Source organism: Varanus komodoensis, unplaced genomic scaffold, assembly GCF_004798865.1.
Source record: "Varanus komodoensis strain SLA01 unplaced genomic scaffold, ASM479886v1 scaffold44_3, whole genome shotgun sequence".
In the NCBI taxonomy this organism is placed as follows: Eukaryota; Metazoa; Chordata; class Lepidosauria; order Squamata; family Varanidae; genus Varanus; species Varanus komodoensis.
In genome coordinates, this window is record NW_025336010.1 from 504,732 (window position 1) to 531,583 (window position 26,852).

Consider the following 26,852-nt stretch of genomic DNA (forward strand, 5'->3'; position numbering starts at 1 on the left):
GATACAAAACTAGATGGAATAGCAAACACCCTCGAAGACAGAATGAAGAACCAGGGCAATCTTGATAAACTTGAACACTGGGCTGAAAGCAACAGAATGAAATTCAGTAGGAACAAATGCCAAGATGATGAATACATGGCTCAACAGAACTGAAAAAGATTCAGGAGTTACAGTGGAAAACGGGCTAAATATGAGCCAACAATGTGATGCAGCTGCAAAAAGGGCAGATGCTATTTTGCGATGTATTAACAGAAGTATTTAAAATCACAAGTAGTAGATCCCCTATACTCCTCACTAGTCAGACCTCATCTGGAATACTGTGTCCAGTTCTGAGCACCAAGATTTAACAAAGATGCAAAAAAATTAGAAAGGATCCAGAGGAGGGCAACAAAAATGATACAAGATTTGGAAACACTGCTTGCTTGCTTGCTTGCTTATTTATTTATTCAATTTATATTCCACTATACTAGTCTAAAGTCTCTTTAAGCGAATTACAGTATTACATAAAATAACAATAATAAAATCCACATACAATAAAACAGAGTTTTATTTACAATAAAACACTGAAACAATGCTGCCAAGATCATATATCAGTAAGTTAAAATATATTAAGGCTAAATACAGTACAAATAACATCCAAATATAACATCAGTTGTTCGAAGTCTGCAGAAGAGGACGGTTTTTGCCTGGCTCCAAAAAGATTCTAAAGGTGGCACCAGGCAAACTACTTTTGGGAGGCCATTCCATAAATGCAGTGCTATGAGAGACTGAGAGAACTTGGCGTGTTTCACCTTAAGAAGGGGAAGGTCAAGATCAGCAAGAAACCAGTGTAAGACACAGAAGAATCCACTCAACCCAGATGCAGGCTAGATACCAATAAAAGCTTCATTGTCTGAGCAATACGGCAGTGGAACCAGCTGCCTAGAGAGGTGGTGGGCTCTCCCACACTACAGACATTCAACCAGAAACTGGACAGCCATCCAACTGGGATGGTGTAAACTGGTGTCCTGCAACAACAGGCAGTTGGACCTGATGGCCTTCCTGGCCCCTTCCAACTCTACTATTCTATTATTCTATGCCAGGTAATTGCTGACATCCAGTTTTTCAAATTCTGTGGGAAATGCTACTGATCAAGTTGAGATGGGCAGGTGGGGGCATAACGTCCAATCATATGGCAGGATGATCCAAGTAGCAACTAAGCTGTATTAAGATGATCTAGGTAATCAGTCTGCAAGCAGTACTATTCACCTTGAAGGTGGAGCCAACTCCTTTTGATTTTGGAAGGAAGGAGAAATATTCAGTTTGGAATCAACTATGCTTCATTAAACCACGTGTACCTTATGGATGATAAAATATTCTAACTTTGCTCCTGCCTTTTATTGACTTCTACAATATTCTTTTGTAACACAAAGATGATCAGCTTTAACATAAAGGTTTTTACTGCAAAAATTGTGTATATTAAATTAAATAAATACATTGTGAATATTTTTATTTATGATATGGAAATGTAATTCATTGGGCAGCCCCCGGGTTCCATGTTTAAACCCTCACATGGCCCTCAAGGTACTAAAAGTTAGACCACCCTGCTGTAGATGAATGCATATTAATCACCATTCATAATTTTCATGCCCTAGCATTAACCATGCATCTATGTTACATGGTTAGTTATTTTTCTGTCTTGGAAAAATTGTACAAGCACAGGGCTTTATTTTAAAATAAACCTTTAAAATACTTTTCACCATTATCTTTCTTCAAAATAGTTGCCAGGGTGGGAGAGGGCAGGAAAAGGGGAACAGGTCCTGTTAATACTTGCCATGTTTTGTGGTTGTTACCAGCAAGGGTCCTAAGAGATGAGGTGAAACCTCCTTAGTGAAAATGTCTTTCCCAATGTGTAATACATTAAAAACCACACACGATACCCCTTTTAAAGTGTCAAACTTCACAAAATGGAATCAAATATTCACAAGCAACACTTCTGAAGGGTATATAGAATTCCTACTGTAATGGAGACTTAACTGGACTGTCATTCCACAGCTCACATAATGACAGGGTGCTAATACGAGTCACTTGCTAATGCTGTTTCGTTTTGGGACATGACCCTACCATTAAAAAAAAACCCTCAGCCACTTCTTAAGAGGAAAATATGCTATGATCATTACTGGCTAATCTGTACCTAAGGATGCCTGACATGTGAATGTACAAAATATAAATGCATTGAGGGCGAGTCAAAAATTATCCACACTCCAGTTACGTGTATCGTAAAACTTCTGTTGGCCGCAATGTCTTATCAGTGCTTTTCATTCAAGTGCTTTCCCAGTCACTGCTGCGCAAGTGTGAACATGTTACATCAGTTCATTCGTAACTGTAGTACGAGCAAAAATGGATGCCCCACTTGTGATTTGCATGAAAGAAGAGCACTGTGCAGTGATTCATTTTTTGTGATCTGAGGGTTTTATTTATCAAAGACTTTGTGTGTGGCATGGAGAAAGTGTTTTTTCATGAAGAAGTGTGCATGAATAGGCAAGTTCAAGGAAGGTCGCACAAGTGTTAGCCATCAAGGAGCTGGATGCCTGTCCATGGCAGACGACAACACTGAGCGCACACGTGAAATGATTCTGTTGAACAGATGAGCGACAGTGGATTATGTGACAGATCATTTGCAAATCAGCCATGGCTCTGCCTATGAAATAATCCATGACAGCCTTAGATTTCAAAAAGTTTGTGTGAAATGGGTACCGAAACAACTCACAGAAGAGCATAAACAGAAGCGTCTGGATTTCTGCAAACAAAATTGGGACTGGTACTCTAAGGAAGGTGAAAGTATCTTAAAGAGAATCATTACTGGTGGCAAGTGATGGATTCATCACTACAAGCCTGAGAGTAAACAGCAGAGTATGGAATGGAAACATCCTCAATTGTTGACCAAGAAAAAGTTGAAAAGTCAACCATCAGCTGGACAATTGATGCTTACAGTTTTCTGGGATTTTCAAGGGCCAGTATTGGAACATTATCAGGAAAGGGGTTCTACAATCAACAGTGCTCGTTACAGTGAGATGCTTATTGAAGAGCTGAAGCCTAATCTTTGGATTGAACGCAGAGGACTGCTATCCAAGGGCGTTGTGATCTTGCATGACAATGCAAGTCTGCCCACTTCTGTCCACACTGCCAACACTCTGCAAAAACTTCATTTTGAGGCGTTAAAGCATCCTCCCTATAGTCCTGATCTTGCTTCATTGAACTTTCACCTGTTTGGTCCCCTGAAACCAACCCTACAAGGATGACGATTCACTTCTGATGCAGTGCATTTTATTTAAGCGGCATTTTAATTGTTAATATTATTGGATTTTATCTGGCCAGGGCGGCTTATTTTATATTGGTATTTTTGTATTTTTAACTTAATGTTTATATTTTTTAAATTTAATGTTATAATTATTTTTTAACTTATTGTTGTAAGCTGCCCCGAGACTTCGGCGAATGGGGCGGCATAAAAATGTTTTAATAAATAAATAAATAAATATTTTTTTAAAAAAAATGAGGGAATACGGAAGCTTGTTGACAGATGGACAAAGTGTATTGAAAAGTAAGTAGATTGTGCCAAAAAATGATCTATTTGTCTTTTCGAAAAGTAAATTAAAATAAATTCTACAGCCAGAGTGAGGATAATTTTTGACTCACCCTATACAAGCTGGCCAGTTCCATTCTGGAATGCTTCAATACCCCTTGTATGTTACAAAGGCAGAAAAAACTGATAGACAAGGCATCACAAAGATGCCTGTTAGGTCCTATAAGAAGGGGCTACTGATAAATCATCACCTCACAGCACATCCACAATTTTGTACCCAGCAGCTGAATGTCACCTTTATTTAAAACAATAAAGCATATTAATAGTAAAACAAGGAAACACCAGGTAACACAACATCAAAAGTAGCAATAAAACTCAGGTTTGGGGAAATAAGAAAATTTTCACTCATCACCTAAAAAGTATAAAGGTGCATGCCAGGCTCTTTGGCCTAGAGAGGTCATTCCAAAGGAGGGGTGCTGCCTATTATAGGTACCTATCAGTGCCTACAAGGCATGCCTGAACTTTCCTGCTACACCAATAAGGAAGCCATGGGAAAAAGAAGAACTGAGCTCATTCACTGCATGCTAACTATGTCATCTCTGCTCTAGGACTTTCCATTCTGGTATTCTAGAAGGAGCTTATTTCTGTTTTTCATACAAAATGGACAAGCAAAGACGTACAGGTAGCAGTGACATAACAAGGCGTGCCCACGTGGACAATTAGGGAAATGGCATGCACCAGGGACAGTGGCTTGTTTTGTCCATTTGGCCCCATTCTATACAGAAGTCTGCAATTATGGGGAAAGTGGATAAGGAGTATTTTTCTTCCTTTCTCAAAATAATAGGTCCTGGTGGGTTATCCAACAAAGCTGAGTGGTGAGAGATTTGGGAACAGAGAAGGGTAGACTTCTTATGGAGTCCTTCTTAAATTATGGAATTCACTGCCATAAGATGTAGTGAATGCCTCCAAGTTGAATGGCATTTATTTATACTATTTTTGGCACACTCCTTAGTCAGTGATCTGATTCACAGCATGGCAAAAACTGAAGTCAATGCATATGAGAGGGAGAGCAGTTACGTAGCACCCTACAGCTTTACTGTACAACCCACGACTGGCTCCTTCACAATTATTGTAGAATGATGCACAAACCTAGACTACTAAGATGTTTAGGGGTCAAGTAACCCAGACGTCTGAGCTCACATTTGATGTTGCACATCCCACAAAGAAGCCAAATGGAAGAAGCAGGAGTGCAGCAGGCTGGGTGCCCATCCTCTCCTGTGAGTCCCTGACAGGCCATTGGTTTTTAAAGTCCTGATCAGGGCCATCAGGTTTTAACTGCACACAGGGGAGTTGCCCTTTCTTGCACCTTTTCCAATTCTACAATATCAATAATAATAGTAAAAACAAAAGCTGTCAATACAGATGGATATTTGCCTTACATAGCCTGTCAATTTCAGTGTAGTTTAAAGTCATATCTGAGTCTCTGAACTGACAAAAAGGTTTCAGGATATTGCTCCTGCATTTTGACATAGCCCTCGAACTATGATGGGCCACAAACTGGCGCCCAAACCTATGCAGCAACATTTAACTGACACGTTGCAGATTTTGTCCACCCAACAGCTAAACTGCCCAACAGTTTTATTAAGAAAAAGCAACAAGATACCTTCAATAATGACACTGCTGTCCCCGTTTTTGAAAGTTTTGTTATTGAAGATACTGTGGAATTGGTCTCTGATTTGACTTTTTCCATGGGTTGTATTTTATTTATCCCAGGCACTTTGGGTGCTGAACTAACGCTCCGGCTTGCTTTCTTCATTCTTGGCTACCTGCTTGATATACATTTACAAACACATCTGGAAAAAGAAAACAGTTTTAAAACATTGGGAGGTCATTTCTGGAAACATGCTTTCTACTCCTTCAAATTATGTCCTTAGCTGAAAATAGAGAAGCCGCCCCTTGCTAACATCACCTTCTTCCATCACTTTTTCCAAGAAGCAGCCATTAAGTTCATGATATTTCACCCTATGAGACTAATAAATCTGTTCCTGGTATTATTAGCCTGCTGCCATCATGTAGGGAGTCTTGTTTTTGTTACACTCCATTCTCAGGTACACCAGGGTACTTGCGCTGCTGCTGTTTAAACTGCCAGTGCTAATTCCTATGGCTACTGACTTTAGCCATCAAAATTGTATTTAATTTTCATTTTAAACAACAATACCAGCACTGCACATGCTCCTAAAGGCAACTAAACAGCAAATCAGAATATGCAAAGATGTCTTATTCTTCTCAAGCCCCAGTGTCCAGCTCTTTGAACAGCCCCCTCCCTGTTGTTTCCTAAAGCATTACAGGCACAAAGAAAATAGGGTTTAAATTAACCTGTCTGGATTTTCTGCCTGGGCAATTTTTAAAGTTAATGCTACAAACACTTCAGCTCAGGGAACAGGTAGGCTCAAAAGAAGAGAAAATGTCCTTGAAGTATTGTAGACCTAAGCCATACAGCTTAGAATTTGGCTGTTACCTCTGTACCTCAACATATATTGCACAAAGCATTCTCTCAACACACATTTAACACAAAAAGTAAAAATTAAGATCAATAAGAAGAAATAGCATTATGCGATGGGTCAAATTATTTCCTACAAATAGGTCTGTGTAGGAATTGGCTATTTAAATATAATCCTACTTATCAATAATATAGCATTTATTAAATGCACACATAGCTTCCCTTTGCAGAAAGCAGAAATCCATAATTAACAGGAAAAAAAACAAAAATCAATATAAGTAATAATCAGCACAATACAAATAAAAAACAGCACCATAAAAGCAGAAACAAAAACAAGGCAATACAGTTTTCATTTACAATTTATACACCTTCCCTGCTCCTTCATAGCACAGAATCAATACCACAGAAGCATCCCACAACAACTGGGCCATGTCTAATGTCGAGATGCCTAGGAATAAAAGCACATGGTGCATGGCACCTGTGGAAAGTGAGCTTCCCTGCAGATAGATTTGTAAACACATGGGCAACACAGGAAAAGTCTTCTCTGGTGGGGAAACACAGCAAAGACCTCTGAAGCCAGCCTCAGGGAACAGGCAGGTTTAAAAGAGGAGAAAGGGTCCTTGAAGTATTGTGACCCCAAGACATTTAAGTTAACACTTTGAATTCAACCTGGAAAAATGGGCAGCCAGCACAGACAAGCCAGGGCCAGACTTAATATGCTGCCAGGTATCCCCATCCAGACAGAGTCACAGCTTGGCGGCAAGCCAAAGCTGGGAGAAGGCACTTCATGCCATGCAAGACACCTAAGCAACAATTCAGGAGTTACCCCAGTCGCATACCTGGTCCTTCAGGGACACTGTAACTTTCTCAGTTGCATTTTCCCCACCTGACAAAAGAATCCAGCCTCTAGCAGACCTTCAGTTTTGTCTGGACTGAGCCTCCGCTCTCATCTCATCTAGCCCATTGCCAAGGCCAGGCCCAGTTTGGGCTCCTTTCTAGGTACACAAACAGGACTACCCCCGCTGTTAGGTCATGAGAAATACGCACTATGAAGGTCAGCTCCAGATAAATTATTTTCTTCTACATACAGTTTTAAGAATGTTTCATGAATTGCATAAACTAACAGTCTTATACCAAGTTTACTTGGAAATAAGTCTTGTTGTGTTTTATTCCTAGGTTAGTGCATACAAGATCATAGCCCTAGCCTATCAGTATTTACTCAATGGAATTTGAGTGGAATTCTGGAATTTATTTCAAAGTAATACGTATGTAGGAACTGATTTTAAATTATCCAGAAAATGAAATATAGCATCTGTCTAAGAAGTCTCCATCTTTCAATGCTTGTTCAGGTTTTCCTACTACCTCCACCCCACTGCATGGAACATATTTTAAAGAACATGCAGGCATTCTGCTTTTAATCAATATTTACATGCAAATCAAGATCTTGTAAGAATGTCAATCATTAAGGATTCACAGTATTTTATAATGTGGACTTCAAGCATCAGACAGCACAATCCTTTACACATCTAGGAATCTGCAAAGCTGCCTTATACTGTGTTCCCCCTTGGTCCATTTAGCTCAGTTCTGTCGACACTGAATGGCAGCAAAGGCGCGTGCTCTGAGGTTTCAGGCAACATTCTTTCCTAGCTCCACCTGGAGAAGATGCCAGGAATTGAACCTAGGACTGTTTGCATGTAAACCAAACTATGTTTTACTGATTTCAAAAGAACTTACTCCCTACTAAAGTATTACACAATTGCAGCTTCAGAGATATATACTCAGAGAATGCAAGAACTGTATCCTGGCTGGAGCCAGGGGTCAGACTAGATGGCCCAGGAGACCCCTTCTGATTCACTCTATGTTTCTAATTTTCAGTTGTTGTTTTGAGATTAAGGTCCCAAAATACATACAGAGTACAATCCACCTAATTAAACAGTCTCATTACAGAATTCACTGGTAAGTAGCTTGTCTGTATTTGACTTCTTCGGTTAAAATTTCACAGTAAAAAAATATAAAACAATAACATCAATCCAGCAGTTCCTTGTTTTAAAAAAGCAGAAATGTGCCACACCAGGATTGATTGTCCATACTCATACATATTAGTATTACATATAACTCAGGACACTATAACAGAAATCAATTCTCTAAGGGTTATGAGTGCCAAAGGTCCTGGCAGACCTAATTTCAAAGCTACTTTCTGGAACCTTTAGGTCTCCCTAGAGAGTGGACACAGAAGCAAGAGACCAGAGATAGACAAATACTGTCTCTACATTATAGCAGAGGAGACAAGTCTGTGAAACTAGCGACTAGAATCATATACCAGATTATTAAGCAGTTGGTCCATGAACATCTTTTAAAAAATGCATTGATTGCTATGAGTGAGTTGATTCCTACCACAGCATTCCTATTTCGTTTTGATCAACACTGTGGGTTGTTTGATCATGCTGAGCCATCATTCTACCTTTTCCAGGGTGAACACAGTTCCCCTCATGAGAGACTAGAGAAGCAAAGTAAGAGATGGGTAAATGAAGTTTTATCTTCATTTGCCATCATCACTTTATCATCTTCCCAAGCAGTACACCTATGCAACTTTGTTCTTCTTACTCTGAACATGTTGTTGTTAGTCATGAAGTTGTGTCCGACCCATTGTGACTCCATGGACAACATTCCTCCAGGCCTTCCTGTCCTCCACCATCCCCTAGAGTCCACTTAAGCTCACGCTGACTGCTTCAGTGACTCCATTTAGACACCTCATCCTCTGCCATCCCCTTCTTCTTTTGCCATCTATTGTTCCCAGCATCAGTCCTTCCTTCCTATTAGATGGCCAGAGTATTTGAGTTTCATCTTCAGGATTTGGCCTTCTAAAGGGCAGTCACGGTTGATCTCCTCTAGGACTGACCAGTTTGATAGCCTTGCGGTCCAAGGGACTCGCAGGAATCTTCTCCAGCACCACAATTCAAAGGCCTCAGTCCTTTGGTGCTCAGCCTTCCTTATGGTCCAGCTTTCACAGCCATACATTGCAACTGGGAAAAACATAGCCTTGACTATACGCACTTTTGTTGGCAGGGTGATGTCTCTGCTTTTTAGTATGCTGTCTAGATTTGCCATAGCTTTCCTCCCAAGGAGCAAGCGTCTTTTAATTTCTTGGCTGCAGTCCCTGTATGAGGCGATCTTGGAGCCCAGGAAAATAAAATCGGTCACTACCTCCATTTCTTCCCCATCTATTTGCCAGGAAGTGAGAGGACCAGATGCTACAATCTTAGTTTTCTTAATGTTGCGTTTCAAGCCAACTTTTGCACTCTCCTCCTTCACCCACATCAAAAGGCTCTTTAGTTCCCCTTCACTTTCTGCCATTAGAGTGGTATTATCTGCATATCAGAGGTTGTTAATATTTCTCCCAGCAATCTTAATTCCAACTGCTGTTTCATCTAGCCCCACCTTTCTCATGATGTGCCCTGCATATAAGTTAAATAGGTAGGGCGACAGTATACAGCCTTGCCGAACTCCTTTCCCAATTTTGAACCAATCAGTGGTTCCGTGTCCAGTTCTTAATGTTGCTTCTTGACCCACATATAGGGTTCTCAAGAGACAAATAAAATGGACTGGTACTCCCATCTCTTTAAGAACTTGCCACAGTTTGTTGTGATTCACACAATCAAAGGCTTTAGCACATTCAATGAAGCAGAAGTAGATGTTTTTCTGGAACTCCCTAGCTTTCTCCATAATCCAGAGTATGTTGGCAATTTGATCTCTCATTCCTCTGCCTCTTCGAAACGCTGCCTGTACTTCTGGTAGTTCTCTGCTGCAGCCTAGCTTGTAGGATTTCGAGCACCACTTGGCTAGCATGTGAAATGAGTGCAATGGTGCAGCAGTTTGAGCATTCTTTGGCATTGGCCTTCTTTGGGATAGGAATGTAAACTGTCCTTTTCCAATCCTGTGGCCACTGTTGAGTTTTCCAAATTTGCTGGCATATTGAGTGTAGCACTTTTACTGCATCGTCTTTTAAGATATGAACAGCTCTGCTGGAGTACTGTCACCTCCACTAGCTTTGCTGTTGTTCAGACTTCCTAAGGCCCATTTGACTTCACATTCCAGGATGTCTGGCTTGAGGTCAGTGACCACCCCATCGTGGTTATCAGGGACGTTAAGCTCTTTTTTGTATAGTTCTTCTGTGTAATCTTGCCACCTCTTCTTAATCTCTTCTGCTTCTGTTAGGTCCCTGCCCTTTTGGTCCTTTATCATGCCCATCTTCGCATGAAATGTTCCCTTCATATCTCCAATTTTCTTGAAGAAATCTCTGGTCCTCCCTATTCTATTGTTTTCTTCTATTTCTTTGCACTGTTCATTGAAGAAGGCATTCTTATCTCTTCTAGCTGTTCTCTGGAATTCTGCATTCAATTGGGTGTATCTTTCTCTTTCTCCCTTGCCTTTTGCTTCCCTTCTTTCCGCAGCTATTTGTAAAGCTTCCTGAGACAGCCATTTTGCTTTCTTGCATTTCTTTTTCATTGGGACGGTTTTAGTTGCTACCTCTTGTACAATGTTGCGAACCTCTGTCCATAGTTTTTCAGGCACTCTGTCTATCAGATCTAATTCCTTAAATCTATTTGTCACCTGTACTGTATATTCACCAGGGATATGATTTAGGTCATACCTGAGTGGCCTAGTGCTTTTCCCTACTTTCTTCAGTTTAAGCCTAAATTTTGCAACAACAAGCTCATGATCTGAGCCACAGTCAGCTCCTGGTCTTGTTTTAACTGACTGTATAGAGCTTTTCCGTCTTTGCCTGCAGAGCACATCGTCAATCTGATTTCTGTGTTGATCATCTGGTGAGGTCCATGTGTAGAGTCATCTCTTGGGTTGTTGGAAAAGATTGTTTGCTACGACCATCGTATTCTCTTGACAAAATTCTACCAGCCTGTGCCCTGCTTCATTTTGTACTCCTAGGCCAAACTTGCCTGTTATTCCAGATATCTTTTGGCTTCCTACTTTAGTATTCAAATCCCCCATGATGATAAGGACACCATTTTTTGGTGTTAATTCTAGAAGGTGTTGTAGGCCTTCACAGAACTGGTCAACTTCAGCCTCTTCAGCACCAGTGGTTGGGGCATAGGCTTGGACTATTGTGATGTTGAATGGATTTCCTTGGATTCGAACTGTCACATGGAGATGGGTATTGACCTGTTCTCCCCTGCAGAGGAAGGCAGGACACGCTCCAATGGAGCAAAGTTCAGGGAACCAAGGTTCCATTTGGATGCCAGGAAGCACTTCCTGACAGGACCCTGAGGGTGTGGAATGGGCTTCCACGAGAGGTTGTTGAGGCCCCATCGGTGCGGGTGTTCAAGGATAGGCTGGACGTCCACATGGTGGGCATGTCATGAGCGGAGCCGGCTGCTGCTGGGTCAGACTAGATGGCTCGGGAGACCCCTTCTGACTCGCTGTGTTTCTGTGTTTCTATGAACTGAGATCATTCTGTCATTTTGGAGATTGTATCCCAGTACTGCTTTTCCTACTCATTTATTGACTACGAAGGCTACTCCATTTCTTCTGAGGGATTCTTGCCTGCAGCAGTATACCTGATGGTCATCTGAATTATATTCACCCATTCCTGTCCATTTTAGTTCACTGATTCCTAAGATGTCAGTGTTCAGTCTTGTCATCTCTTGTTTGACCACATCCAGCTTGCCTTGATTCATGGATCTTACATTCGAGGTTCCTATGGAATATAGATCTTTGCAGCATCGGACTCTCCTTTCACCACCAGATACATCAGCAACTGAGTCCTTTCGGCTTTGACCCAGTCGCTTCATTCTTTCTGGCGCTACTAGTACTAGCCCTCTGCTCTTCCCCAGTAGCATATTGGACACCTTCCGACCTGAGGGGCTCATCTTCTGGCGACCTATCTCTTTGCCCTTTATAACTGTCCATGGGGTTTTCATGGCAAGGTACTGGAGTGGGTTGCCATTTCCTTCTCTAGTGGATCACCTTTTGTGAGAGCTCTCTGCTATGACCTGTCCGTCTTGGGTGCCCCTGCACGGCACTGCTCATAGCTTCATTGAGCTACGCAAGCCCCTTTGCCACGACAAGGCAGTGATCCATGAAGGAGTACTCTGAACATAGTCAAAAACAAAACCTGTGGTGCTTTTATTTTTTTATTTTCCAATTTATATCCTGCCTTTTTCCTACAAAGGGCTCAAGGCAGCTTACATCTCCTCCTCCATCTTATCCCCACAACAACCCTGTGAGGTAGGTTGGGCTGAGAGTCTGTGACTGGCCCAAAGTCACTCAGTTGGCTCCATGGTGAGCGGGGACTAGAACCCAGATCGTCTGAGTCCCAGTCCCATGCTCTTAACCACTACACCACACTGGCTCTCACACTGGCTTTTCACACAAGACTCAGTTTGTTCTGGTCCTTAGCCTTCCTGACACCAAGCTTATGGGTTCAGGCAGTAATAGTAAGGGTATGGTTCTACTGAGATTGATTGATTATTTATTTATTTAAAACATTTCTATGCCACCCCATTTGCAAAAAGCCTCGGGATGATCCTAAGAGATGATCCTAAGCCCCAGAAATTGGAGAGTCATTCTCATCCTCCGCAGGGTGGGTGAAGCAGCAGAGACATGCTTTGAATCCCCATCCTGCCACCTTGCATTTTCACTGGGATGTGTCACTGACACAAGATGCCATGCAGAAATTTTACTGTTGCGGATCCAGACTGTTCAGTTTCGTGAAAATACAGAGAATGCATCATCTGTTCTAAGGTTTCCATGCTTCATTCCAGCTTCTCTGGTCATCTGAAACCAGGACCACCATTTTAGTATTGCTGGTACTGGAACACCACAGAGTTTCCTGGCAAGAGCAGCCACAGAAAGATCCCCTCCTGTCCTTCAACCTTTATCACCCTCAGCCCCTTTCTTTATTCCCATTTGGCTGAGTGATGTGTCCAACTCTCTGTTTACTTTTGAAAACAGGCAGACAGCACAAAATACATGGAGGAAAAAGGAGGAAATCACAGGGAGTTTATTTTCATTTACTAGAAATCTCTTTAGCAGCTAGAACATCTGGGAAGTGTCACACATGCTGGTACAATTGGGAGTGAGAGAGGGGGAAACTGTCTCAGGACCAATCAGGAGGTTGCTGTGATCTATAGGAAAGAATAGGGAAAAGATGGGGAATTTCCTTGAGGAGGTTGCTGGAATGCATGGCAAGGACCAGAGGACAGAGCCAGGAGTGTGGAACCCATGGGCTCATCTGACTGGTAAGTTTAGCTAAGCAAAAATTCATGTGATGTGGAAACACTCCACAGCTGTTGCATCAACCGAGCTGCTCAGCGGCTTTTTTTTTGCTGGAGAGGCATTAGAATAGTTCCTACCATGGCCTGTTCAGTCTTTTCCCCTTCAAGTACATTCACACACCCCCTTTTACCCCTCTCTGGAGGTTGGATCATGTTTCCAACTTTGCAGAGGCAGCCAGTATGGCTCTTTCTATGCCAGCTTAAGGTAGAAAGAAGTTGGAGTGCCAGTTCTCAGCCCCAAGGTCAAAGCACTGTCTCTGACCCTGGACTCAGGAATTTAAGGGCCATAGGACAGCTCCCTAAGGGTGCAATACCAGGCAAATTCAGAAAGAAAAATGGCCTGCAACTCTCAGCATGCCCCAGCCAGCATAGCTAGCACACTAAAGTTGCTAAGGATTGCAGCTTAGTTCATTTAAGATAAGAGAAATATGCCCTGTGGTACAAGGCACTGACCCAGCTACAGAGGGTTTAGCATAACCTCAGCAAGTTTTCTGTAAGTTAGAAACTCTGAAGCATGAAAATGTGGTACATATGAACATCCTGAAGAACCAGAGAGGATACTGTGGCCGCTCTGCCCTATATACCCAATACAAATATTATCCTGAACCTCTATGAACAAAACTAGCATACCTCCTGCTGCTACATACTAGGGGACTAATAGGAGGAAATGTCTGTCCTCTTTAAGCTCTACCTGTGACCTTTCCAAGGCATTTGAATGTTTGCTTTTAGAAGAAGCAGGGCTAGATGGACGTGAAGTTGTTTTAGGAGGTGAGAAGTCCACATGACTCCCCTCAACCATGACCTCACCGTTTTCCTCTCAGCTAAGTTAGGCAAGCCATTCTAAGTCTCACCCCCATCCCAACCCAAATCCAAAATGAGGGACCAATAATATTTGCCTACAAAAGTACTATATGTATGTTGTATGCCATCAAGTTGTCTCTATTAATTAACCCTATTAATGAAAGTCCTCCAAAACGTCCTATCGATGACAGCTCAGCTTTTCTACATTCAAGGCTGTGGCTTCCTTTATGGGTTCAATCTATCTCATATTTGGTCATCCATTTTATCTTCCGCCTTCAGCTTTCCCTAACACGATTGGGTTTTTTTCAGCGAGTTTTGTCTTGTTAAGATGTGCCCAAAGAATGATAGCCTCAGTTATGTCAGTTTTGCTACTAAGGAAAGTTCTGGCTTGAGTTGTTATAGCATCCCTTATTTATCTCTCTGTCAGTTCATGGTATTTGCAAAGCTCTCCTCTAGCACCATGTTACCAGTGAATCAATGTTCTCCCCTTTTTAATTTTATTTTCTTAACATAGGCAAGAGTACAAGAAGAAAAGAATATGTAAGATAATGTAAAGTAGAATAAAGTTGCCAAGGAATTTTAAACAAGCGTAACCCATACATTCAAACCCACACATTTATCTATCTTTAGATAAACAGCTTTAAGTCCACAACTACTTTTTAAAGAACTCCCTTTCACATTCCATTAAACATGCTGAGTGTAATAGAATTTCCATTTGTCATTACATTCTTAAAACAGTTTTCTATTTACATAATTAGTTAATTTTGCCATCACTGCATATTCTGGCAGCTTATTTTTGCAATATTAAATTGCTGGGGATTCTGGTAATTTCCATTTAGAAGCAATTGTAATTCTTATACAGTTGTCATATATTTGAATAACTCTTGATATATTCTTTGAAAAATACTCTGGCATTATATTCAGAATCAATGTCCTTCTTGTCTGTTTTCTTTCCTGCTCAGCTTTCACCGTCATAGATAGTAAATGGGAACACAATATTTTGGATGAGCTTGACCTTGGTCTCCATTAAAATGTCCTTATACTTGACAATCTTTTCTAGTTCCTTCACTGCTGCCCTTCCAAGTCTCAGCCTTCTTCAAATGCAGTCTCCCTTTGAAGTAGACACTGAGCCAAGGGATGTGAAATGGGTCACACTTTTGATTTCTCCAATATTAACAATAAAATTCCATAACTCTTCTGTGGACGTGATTTTTCTTTTCTTAATATTCAGCTGCAGTCTTGCTTTGGTACTTTCCACCCTTACCAGGAGTTGTTTCAAGCCACTGCTGCTCTCCGCCAGTAGTATGGTATCATCTGCCTATCTAAAGTTAGTGAGGTTTCTTCTGTCCATTTTCACTCCTTCCTCTTGATTCTAATCCAGCTTTCCTTCTGATATGTTCTATGTACAGACTAAGAAGACAGGGAGATAAAATTCAGCTTGGTATGACACCTTTGCCTATTGGAAACCATTCTGTTTCTTCATACTCTGCCCTAATGGTCGCTTCTTTCCATGATACAGGATACACATTAGGACAAGTGAGCACACCTATTTCTTTCAGGACCATCCACAGCTTCTCAACCACACTGTCAAAGGCTTTGCTGCAATCTGTAAAGTACAGACTGGTCTTTTTCTGGAAATCTTAGGTGCACTCCAGTAGCCATGGTATGTTTGCCATATGACCTCTAGTGCCTCTTCCTTTTTGGCATCCAGCTTGGCTGTTTGGCATTTCGTGCTCCATTCAGGATAGTATTCTGGGTTGCAACACTGAGCATCGCTTTGCTTGCATGGGAGAAGAATACAATGATCCTGTAGTTGCTGTACTCTTTTGCCTCTCCTTTCTTTGAGATTCGAGCATACATCGAACATTTCCAGTCTGTGGGGCATGGTTTTCTTTTTCATTTTGGTGAACATATTTTGGTTAGGATGTGGACTGATTCATTTACTGCAGCTTAGAATAGTTCTGCTGGTATCCTGTCCACTCTGGGTGCTTTGTTCTTTGCAAGTGCTTTCCAAGCAGCTTTCACTGCACTTGCTAATATGACAGGCTCTTCTTCACAGGATTCCACCCTGAAGAAGTCTGTCATCCTTTCATTTCTTCTGTATGGTTCTGTACATTCTTTCTACCTCCTCATTTTCTCATGGTCAGATAGTATGTTCCTTTCTTGCCTTTAGCATTCCTAATCTAGGTTTCCCTTCGATATTTTGGACCTTCTGGAAGAGGTCCCTTCTTTCCCCCTTTGTTTCCCCTCTTGTGTTTCTCCCTTGTGCTCCCCCTTATTTCTGCCACCTTTTGCTTCTCACCTGTCCTTTGCAACTGCGAGTGTTTCTTCTGCATCCACATAGGCCTTTTCTTTCTTGTTGCTACAGGAATTGTCTTTGGCATTCTCCCCTAATAATGTCTCTGGCTTCAGTCTGTCGGTGAGCTTTTTTAGCTTGACTCTGATCTTTGAAATTAGGAGGCGATGGTACTTACCACAGTCTGTTCCTGGTCTTGCTTTGGCAGCAAGAATGCAGTTTCTCTACTTTCTGGTTCCAGTTGATGGATTTCTGTGTTGGCCATCTGGTGAAGTCCATGCATACAATTATCTGAATGGTGCTGCGAAGCATGTGTTTGCAACAGACAGACTGTCAGTTTCACAAAAGTCAACAAGTCGTTCCCGGCTTCCTTTCTTACCCCTGGACCAAATTTTCCTGCAAAATTTGATTCTGCTTTTTTTCCTACTTCTGTATTCCAGTCATCTACAGTTAACAGCATGTCTTGCTTTGATGTGTTAACAATTTCCTCTGGAACACAGCACGGAAGTTTTTTATTTCGTCTTCTTCAGCATCTATTGTTGGAGTGTAGACTTGAATGGTGGTTGTGTTGATAGGCTTTCTGCTATTTCTGTTTGATGTTATTCTGTCGGATTTTGCATGAAATGTGCTACGTCTTGCCTCAGTACTGGAGCCGCTCCATTTCTTCCAAGTAAAGTGCCTGGTGTTGGTCTGCTTGGAAATGTCCCCTTCCAGTGCACTTTAGTTCGCTCACACCAAGCACTGCGATGGTCACTCTCTCCATTTCTCGCTTTACAATTGCCAGTTTGCCTCGATTCGTACCTCTCACGTTCCGTGCCCCAATTGTACGCGTTGCGCAGCAGCAGACTTTCCCTTCACCTCTGCACATGTTGGCCACTACCCTTCCTTTTGCTCTGATCTAGCTGCTTCATCAGCGACAGTGCCAATTGCATTTGTTCTTTCCCCTTCCCCAGCAGCTTATAGAGTCCCCTTCCAATCTTCTGGCAGGATCTCTTGTTCATCACAGAGTTTTTGAGGTAAGAAAATTCAGAAGTGGATCACCACATCTTCCTTCTGCGCAGTACTAACCAGAGTTGGCGTGAGCACTGTTGCCGTTATGTGCAAAAGATCTTCTGTCAGGGTCACCTTCCACTGCTGCTGCTGCCCAGTAGCATTTTCCTGGCATAACAGTGTGTTCATCTTGGTGCAGAAGAAAGGTCTGTTATTTGAAGTATCATATAAACACTACTGATAATATTTATTTGAAATTTCCCAGGAAATGAGTGTTTAAAGCTATGGATAACCTCCCTAAAACACATTGCTTTAAAAATATAGACATTGAGGAGAAATTCACCATAGCTTTAACAATTACTTAAAATATTGAAATAACTGTGTTCAACTATTATAATTATTCTTGTTAGTTTCTGACCTATTATCTTAAGCCTTTGGAATTTAAATTATGTTTATTTAATTTATGGCCCCTTTTCTATAGCAATATGTACAAAAAGCAAAAACAAATGAGATACTCAAACATAAAACCACTGCAGTTGTGATCCTAAAAGCATGCTAAGGGATATATTCCTGAATAAACATGTTTAGAACTGTACTTCCAGGGTGCAGGAATTTTTAAAAAGAGCCTTACAGCACATTAAGGACAAACATGGTTATTATGGCCTACATTTTTGTGCCTCTTCACTTCATAAGAAGCATCTGGTGAAGTAACATACCTAGTCAGACCAAGCCGGGCAGAACCTAACAGGTGCTCATACCCTGCCAACTCCATTCTGCAGGCAACGAGTCTCAACAATTCTACTGCACAAATAGGGACCACCAACTGTGCAAGGAAGATTTAGCACTTCCTAGCGGAAGCAAAGAAACAAAGGGGAATTTCGGTTGTTTTGGGAAAGCGGCAGGCTGTCAAAGCTCTCTTACCAGAGCTCTGCCCACCGGCTTCCTTCCAAAGGCACCGACAGCCGCTGCCCCTGCACTGACCGGGGAAGTGGGGAAGGCCGCTCCAACCACGCAGGAGCGGGGTCACTCCGCTGCCTCCCGCCCGTCTTCTGCACCACGAATGCCGCAGATTCAACTCCTGGAATCACGGGGCGGGAGGTCGCAAAGCGCCCATCAGCCTCCTCCAACGCAGCCAGGCAGGGCTGAGGACGCGGCGGGGCGGGGCGGCTGCCTGAACGATGCTGCCGCTCCAGGTGCAACGGGGCCGGCTCGCCCGCCCGCCCTGCCGCCCGCCCGCCGGGGAGTGTGCTTGTCAGCGGCCGCCAGGCGCGAGCCAGATCCTGCAACGGCGCCCCCGAAGAGCGCGAAGCCCGCAGGCTTCCGCGACCAGGCGAGGCAACACCAGCGGCGGCTGTCAGGCCGCGGCACCGCCGCTTCCAGGACGCCCCGCCCGAGACAGGCGGCGCCGCTACCGGTCCTGCCCGACGCGGGGGCGCGAGGAGGCCAGGCCGCAGGCCGCCCCTGGAGCGCCTCTCCTCCGCGCGCAGGGCCTCCGGGCGGCGGGCCCACCGAGCCGGGCCTGGGCCGAGGCCCCTTTTCTCCCGGCCTCCACGCGCGCAGGCCCTTACCGGAGCTCGCCGCCGCCCGCTGCCTCCGTCCCGCCCTCGCGCCCGCCTCTTTCGAAGGAGCCGCCGCCGCGAAGCAGACGCGGCGCCTCTAAGGCCAGCGGTGCTGGCGGCGACGGCGACGGCGGCGACGACGACGACCAGCGGGGCGCGGGTGACTGCGCAGGCGCCGGGTAGGCAGCGCGGAGAGGCGCCGGGCGGCGCTGACGAGACCCGCCGCGGCCCGTGCGCATGCGTGGATGGCTCGGCCCGCGCGCCCGCCCGCCCGGGGAAGCGGCCCGAGAGCGCGCGCTGGCCCTGCTGCCCAGTCGGACGGGCCCCTTCCTCGCCAGGCCTCCCGCCTCGCACAGTCGCAAGCGGCCCATAGTGGAGGAGTGACTTTCCGCAGGGGTCCGCCTCCGCTTGCTGCCAGCCGTATGAACCCAGCCAGCGTATTAAAAGTGGCTTGGACAATTCCTGTGAGGCATCCCTGGGTGAATCCAGCTATGTAAATTCATTCATTCATTCATTCATTTATTTGAGTTATACCCCATGGTGTAACTTGGTGTCCTGCAACAGCAGGGGTTGGGCCTGATGGCCTTCATGGCCCCTTCCAACTCTGCCGTTCTATGATCATTCTTATCCCCACTACAACAACCTTGTAAGGCAGGCTGGGACCGGATCCTGCGACTGGCAGAAGGCACCCGGTGGGCTCCATGGCTGTGCGGGACGCAAACCCAGCGCGCCCGAGTTCCGGTCCCGTGCTCTCAACCACTGCCGCGGGCTGGCTCTCGCGAGTTCAGATAAACTTACTCACTGATCTGGATGTATGCTTGAATAACCTACTTACTTGAATTGAATGTTTTCAAGTGCTGAAATGAAGCATTGTGGTTACCGTATATACCTGAGTTTAATTTTGTGCTGCAGCTTAAATACACTGTGGGTTCCTCTGCGCTTTGCAGCGGTGCAAGCCCTTGAATAGTGAACCAGCAGCCAGACTGTTTGCCCCGTTTCTCGCGTGCACCAGCACATCTTCTTGCATCCCTGGACCATCTTTGATTGTAGTAACAGCTGCAGCGTTCAGAATCGGTAATCGTGCAACAGAGTCCTACAGTGGCTGACAGTGGAAATGCGTCGTAGGTCCATCTAAGCAAAACAGTAGCAACTCAGCAGTGAAAGAAATCTGCGACTTTTCAGTATGACCATGAGGCGCCTGCTTCGCGGCGGCGGCGGCGGCGGCTCCTTCGGAAGAGGCGGGCGCGAGGGCGGCGGCGAGCTCCGGGAAGGGCCTGCGCGGGGGGGGCCGGGAGGAAAAGGGCCTCGGCCCAGGCCCGGCCCGGTGCGCCCGCCGCCCGGAGGCCCTGCGCGTGGAGGAGAGGCGCTCCGGGGGCGGCCTGCGGCCTGGCCTCCTCGCGGCCCCGCGTCGGGCGGGACCGGTAGCGGCGCCGCCTGTCTCGGGCGGGGCGTCCTGGCAGCGGCCGCTCGGTATAACCTGATCGAAATGGCCAAGCCCTACTTTAAATGCACATTAGGCCGTTGGAGAAACTGTGGGTTTAAAATGCGACTGTCGAGGATTCCGATAGTCCCCTGTTGTTATGCAGCTGGCACGATTGCTGCTGTGCCACCAGCAGCACAAGGATGATCATTCCACACACACACACACACGGGGGGGGGGGGGCTGCAAAATCACCGGGGCTCCCAACTGCATTTGGGGAGGAAGAAGATCCGTGCCATGTGTTTGCAGAAAACACCAGTTTATCTAGAGCAATTGCATTCCCCTTGCATGGAGCCACCATTATGGTATGATGACTATACAGTCTATACAGCAATTTTAATTTTATATTTCTCTTAAATAAAGGTAATGGAATCATGGACGTTGAGTAAGTCCTGCAGGTCCTCTAATCCAACCCTGTCTTTGTTTGAAGACCTTCATCAGGTAATCACTTCTCTGGTTACCATTAGAGCTGTGTTGCCTGATCAGCCAAAATCCAGTCTTTTGTAACAGGTCCATTAAATTTAGTCATTAAGTCTTTGCCCTCTTCTGTGTAACATCTTGTTAGGTATTTGAAGTGCACGATTATGCCCCACCTCTCTAAGCTAAACCAAACCAGTTCCTTCAAATTTTCCTCTTAGGAATACTATTGAGCAGTGCTTTTTTTGTAAAAAAAAAAAAAAAGTGCCGGAACACAGGTCTTGGGGTCACACTTTTACACAATGGTGGCTGCCGGCTGAGTCAGCACACGACCACACGACCGATCCCAAGCGAGCAGCATGCAGACAAATGAGCACCACGTACAGCCCGCAGGACTACGTTATTGATTTCTGCCGCGGATCTGCTACGCCCAACAGGGCGATTCACAATCACTTGGAAAAATCCGTCAAAAAATGGTGCTGGAACGCCGTTCCGGTGCGTTCTATGACAAAAAAAGCTCTGCTATTGAGCAGAATTTCTGGCAAGATGGGTTGTAAAACATATACATGAGTGGTAACTGCAAAGGAAAAAAAGAATCCTTAGCAGTGAGGGAAAGACAATTTTGTGTTTGCTCAGACATTGACTCCACAATTCTGTGGCTGTTTCTCAGACCTGAGCCCTGCATCAAACTAAGCTTTGTTTGCATGGGACTAAGATATTCACATTATTCTGCCTTCAAGGAATGTTTCATAGATTTTGTCACAGATACAGCTGGCTGAGAAATAAAATCAGCTGACCCCATTAAACAGAGAAGAAATTTATTTAACATCATGTACGAACATGGACTTCAAATGCTTTGGATCTCCTTGTTTCCAAATACAGGTTTTCAGTCCCTTTTCATTTCCATCATTTTTTTTAAAATGACACCTTTATTTTCATTGCTTCTTCTTGGACCTGTTATTGACGAACCGTTGTCTTCAGCAGCAGTTCCAAATGCTCAGCACTGCTGCAGAATCGTTTCACTGTTTCTCCTTCCTGAATCAGAGCATTTGGAATATTGAAGCAGTATAGAGTTGCCAAAGCAAAATGCTTTAAAACATGAAGGCAATGCTAAAAACAATGACAACAAATATTAGTTTCATGGTAGAAAACCAAGATGATCCACCAGCGGTGGATCAAGCAACCCTTCTCCTACGGCCGAAAACGTCAGCACTGATTATATAATTTAATTGCATTTATATTTAAATAAATAGTTTGTTAATTTGCTTTCCTTTGAATTCAACACGGATTATAAATGCTCATCATATCAGTGAAATAGAGAAAGTTACGGAGGAAAGAAAAAATTATGCAGGCAAGAGAATTCCATTGAAAACAGAAAAAAGTTGCATGTACCATATTACTTGGAAGTTTTCGGCTTCATGCAGTTAATTTAATCGTCATTATCTCAGCTGTATCACTTTAATTGTACTCTGTTTTTCTGTTTATACATTTGTTTTAGATCTATATGAAGTGACTATTCATCCCCACACTGAATGTTGTATGATGCATTTCTAGCTGTTAAGACATTTTTGTAACCATCTGAGAGAGCACCCAACTTTAGTGGGGTTTTTTAAATCTCGGGGCAAGTATAATTTAGGTCCTGCGGGGCATGAGCCACACAACGCTTGCGTTGTATTCCTCTGATTTCAGGGAGAGAAATACGCTTATTAGATGATCCTCCCCCTGAAACAAGTGGGATCCAAAATAGTGGCTCTGAAGGCACGCCCAGGGCCAGTGCTTCTTTCGTATGTCCACGGAGGAGCTGGCCTTGGCATGAGTCGGGGGTCACGGCGAACACCGTCCAGGCCCCTCCTTGTATGTGCTTACGAGTCAAAGCAGCCTGATGGCGAAACAGCAGCCTCACGTTTTCCGGCCTGTTCAAGCAGGAGACCACCAAGCTGCGAAAATACTAGGTCAATGACAGGAAAGGGAGAATACCCCGACTGATAAAATGCCTAACCCACAATTGCCCTTTGCACACAGTAACTTGCAACCAGATCTAACTTTCTCTAAACTCATTATAGCTTCCTCTGACTATCATGGTTTTTATAAATATGCTCAAGGGCAAGCCACGCCTGTGTAGCTCATGTAACACAGCACCAGACTTTGTGACCCCGTGCCTTTCCCCGGGGGGCCATTATCACCACAACAGGCAGTGGCTTTCACAGAACGTTTGCATTCACCTGCAATCACATTGATACATGAGTACTTTCTTCTCTGGCTACTGATTTTAAGAAGTTGACTGCACAAGACATGAATGGAGAAGCAGACTGCAAACCTCCCCTCAATTATAACTGTCATTTTGCTGACATAGAGCTGATCATGTAGAACTTGCAAAATTTAAGCTTAAATTGAAAGTAGGGAAAAGCACTAGGCCACTCAGGTATGACCTAAATCATATCCCTGGTGAAAATACAGTAGAGGTGACAAATAGATTTAAGGAATTAGATCTGATAGACAGAGTGCCTGAAGAACTACAGACGGAGGTTCGCAACATTGTACAAGAGGCAGCAACTAAAATTGTCCCAAAGAAAAAGAAATGCAAGAAAGCAAAATGGCTGTCTGAGAAAGCTTTACAAGTAGCTAAAGAAAGAAGGGAAGTGAAAGGCAAGGGAGAAAGAGAAAGATACACCCAATTGAATGCAGAATTCCAGAGAATAGCTAGAAGAGATAAGAATGCCTTCTTAAATGAACAGTGGAAAATTGGAGATAGGAAGGGAAAGTTTCATGCAAAGATGGGCATGATAAAGGACTAAAATTGCAGGGACCTAACAGAGGCAGAAGAGATTAAGAAGAGGTGGCAAGATTGCACAAAGAACTAGACAAGAAAGCTTAATGTTCCTGATAACCACAATGGGGTGGTCACTGACCTCGAGCCAGACATCCTGGAATGTGAAGTCAAATGGGCCTTAGGAAGTCTGAGCAAGAACAAAGCTAGTGGAGGAGACAGTATTCCAACTCAGCTATTCAAAATCTTAAAAGACGATGCAGTAAAAGTGCTACACTCAATATGCCAGCAAATTTGGAAAACTCAACAGTGGCCACAGGATTGGAAAAGGTCAGTTTACATTCCTATCCCAAAGAAGGCCAATGCCAAAGAATGCTCAAACTACTGCACCATTGCACTCATTTCACATGCTAGCAAAGTTATGCTCAAAATCCTACAAGCTAGGCTGCAGCACAGAACTACTAGAAATAAAGGCAGCTTTTCGAAGAGGCAGAGGAATGAGAGAACTAATTGCCAACATATGCTGGACCATGGAGAAAGCTAGGGAGTTCCAGAAAAACATCTACTTCTGTTTCATTGACTGTGTTAAAGCCTTTGATTGTGTGGATCACAACAAATTGTGGCAAGTTCTTAAAGAGATGGGAGTACCAGTCCATTTTATTTGTCTCTTGAGAAACCTATATGCAGGGCAAGAAGCAACAGTGAGAACTGGACACGGAATCACTGATTGGTTCAAAATTGAGAAAGGAGTTCAGCAAGGCTGTATAATGTCGCCCTGCCTATTTAACTTATATACAGAGCGCATCATGAGAAAGGCGGGGCTAGATGAATCACAAGTTGGAATTGAGATTGCCGGGAGAAATATCAACAACCTCAGATGTGCAGATGATACCACTCCAATGGCAGAAAGTGAAGAGGAACTAAAGAGCCTCTTGATGCAGATGAAGGAGGAGCATGCAAAAGTTGGCTTGAAACTCAACATGAAGAAACTAAGATCAGGGCATCTGGGCCTCTCACTTTCTGGCAAATAGATGGGAAAGAAATGGAGGTAGCGACAGATCCACAGACGGTGACTGCAGCCAAGAAATTAAAAGACGCTTGCTCCTTGGGAGGAAAGTTATGGCAAATCTAGATAGCATACTAAAAAGCAGAGACATCACCCTGCCAACAAAAGTGCATATAGTCAAGGCTATGGTTTTCCCAGTTGCAATGTATGGCTGTGAAAGCTGGACCATAAGGAAGGCTGAGCACCGAAGGATTGAGGCCTTTGAATTGTGGTGCTGGTGGAGACTCCTCAAGTCCCTTGGACTGCAAGGCGATCAAACTGGTCAGTCCTAGAGGAAATCAACCCTGACTGCTCTTCGGAAGGCCAGATACTGAAGATGAAACTCAAATGAGAGTTTCCTAATGAGAAGGAAGGACTCACTGGAGAAGAGCCTTATACTGGGAACGATTGATGGCAAAAGAAGAAGGGGATGGCAGAGGATGAGGTGGCTAGATGGAGTCACTGAAGCAGTCAGTGTGAGCTTAAGTGGACTCCAGGGGATGGCGGAGGACAGGAAGGCCTGGAGGAATATTGTCCATGGGGTTGCGATGGGTCGGACACGACTTCGCAACTAACAGCAACAACAACAAATAATTCCAACTGTGTGTTAAACTCCTTAATACTGACAGTGATGGGCTTCTAGGCAGTCTGACCTAGTGCTGCATTTGTCTTACAGTTAGAAAGCTCCTCTTATTCTACCCTGTGGTTTCAGGCTGCTGGGGATTCCCCACATGAAGCACATTTACTCCTCACCATCACTGGAATGAATGGTAACTACACTTTTATATGCAGTGGTGCTAATCAAGAGACACTAAACGCAGACCGCGCTTGCACCAGTGACTTGGGGAAGAGGTCCTGTGTGCTGTGAGTCTGCCTCCCAACAAGCGAGCTGCTGACAGCCCCTTTACTCTGCCCTGTGCAGCTCAACAGGACCCCTGATAACTAAGCAAGCTCTGAACACAGCACTGTCCTTAGTTATTTTTAAGCACACTGAACTGTAACCAAGAGATGAAACCTTGGAATTAATTTCAAATATTGGAAAATATTTGCAAATAAGAATTACCAGTGAGAGAGGACCATGGAGAAGAGATAACAAACGGCCACGTGCAGCAGCTTGTCCCTTCCCGTGCGAAGAGGCTGCTTGGTGGAATTCGCCTGCAAACCAACCTAGAGACTTAAGTTTATAATACAAAGTGTGGCCGCTTGAAAAAAACGGCTCTGCATTCCCACTGTGGCAAACATGACCATGGCTGTGATGCTTTTTAATTGTAAAAGTTCCATGGTCATACAGCAGGAATGCCCATGAGTACACAGGGGGGAAGTCTCCCCATTCCCTCTTACAACTACAGTGAGATCAAGTATGTTGTATCTAGGCTGAGGGAGGTGGTTCCCCCCGAGACTCCCCTCTCTGAGGTCCATGGATGGCACAATGTTAAGACAACAGGGGAGGTAACATCATGAGGGTGAGTCTTGCGCATTGTGATCCAAGAACTTTAGGAGTTTGCTACTTTGGATAGCATTCTATGAAATTAAATATTTGGTGAGTTACTTAATGTATTTTAATACATTTGCCTGGCCTATTTTAACATTGAAGAGGCCAGATAGGGAACTTGAAAGCACAAAGGAAAGAATGAAAACACCCTGGGTTTCTAGATGGCAATAAAGAGCTGGCTTTCAGGATTATATTTTGTGACATTAAGGCACAAAAATGAATCTCTAAAAGATTCCTTAATAGGTCCCTACATGCCCTTTACTTATCTAATCGCAGGACCAACATGTTTTCCCAGCCCTTACGCCCAGCCATCACTGGACAGCCAAGCTCCTGGGTCGGCAGGTGAACTGGAAAAGATCAGTGACCAGGCCTTACCCGTTCGAGAAATAACAATGGGCCAGAGCAAAAGAAAATTTCTTCAAAATGTGTATATTTAAGCCATGGATTGATGGGGTCTCCTGTTCCCCACTTCTACGAGAGAGCGATCGCTTGTTTATAAGCAAAGCCAGTCTGGTAGATCTGGACATTTTTGATTATCAGCACAAGGGTCAACTCAACTATCCTGATCAACAGAAGGCTCTTGGTCAAATTGAAACCAAGCATGTTTAGGCTACCCGCACAATGGAGAAAAAAATACAACATTTAATACTG

At 44.0% G+C, this 26,852-nt stretch overlaps 1 protein-coding gene across 5 annotated transcripts in view; it reads right to left on the minus strand.

Annotated features, from left to right (window-relative positions):
• Positions 1-18,312, minus strand: part of SPECC1L (sperm antigen with calponin homology and coiled-coil domains 1 like) — a 97,115-nt gene extending 78,803 nt beyond the window's left edge. Inside the window, exons 1-3 of one of the 5 annotated variants that reach the window (XM_044444390.1) lie at positions 18,158-18,312; positions 16,630-17,630; positions 5,226-5,415 (exon numbers count right to left, since the gene is read on the minus strand). In XM_044444390.1, coding sequence (XP_044300325.1) covers positions 5,226-5,378 — 153 coding nt within the window. In that variant the 5' untranslated portion in view covers positions 5,379-5,415; positions 16,630-17,630; positions 18,158-18,312. Of the gene's footprint in view, positions 1-5,225; positions 5,416-16,629; positions 18,092-18,157 lie in introns of those variants that run through there. The other 4 variants (XM_044444391.1, XM_044444394.1, XM_044444393.1 and 1 more) reach the window with 4 other exon arrangements.
• Positions 18,313-26,852: the final 8,540 nt, after the last annotated feature.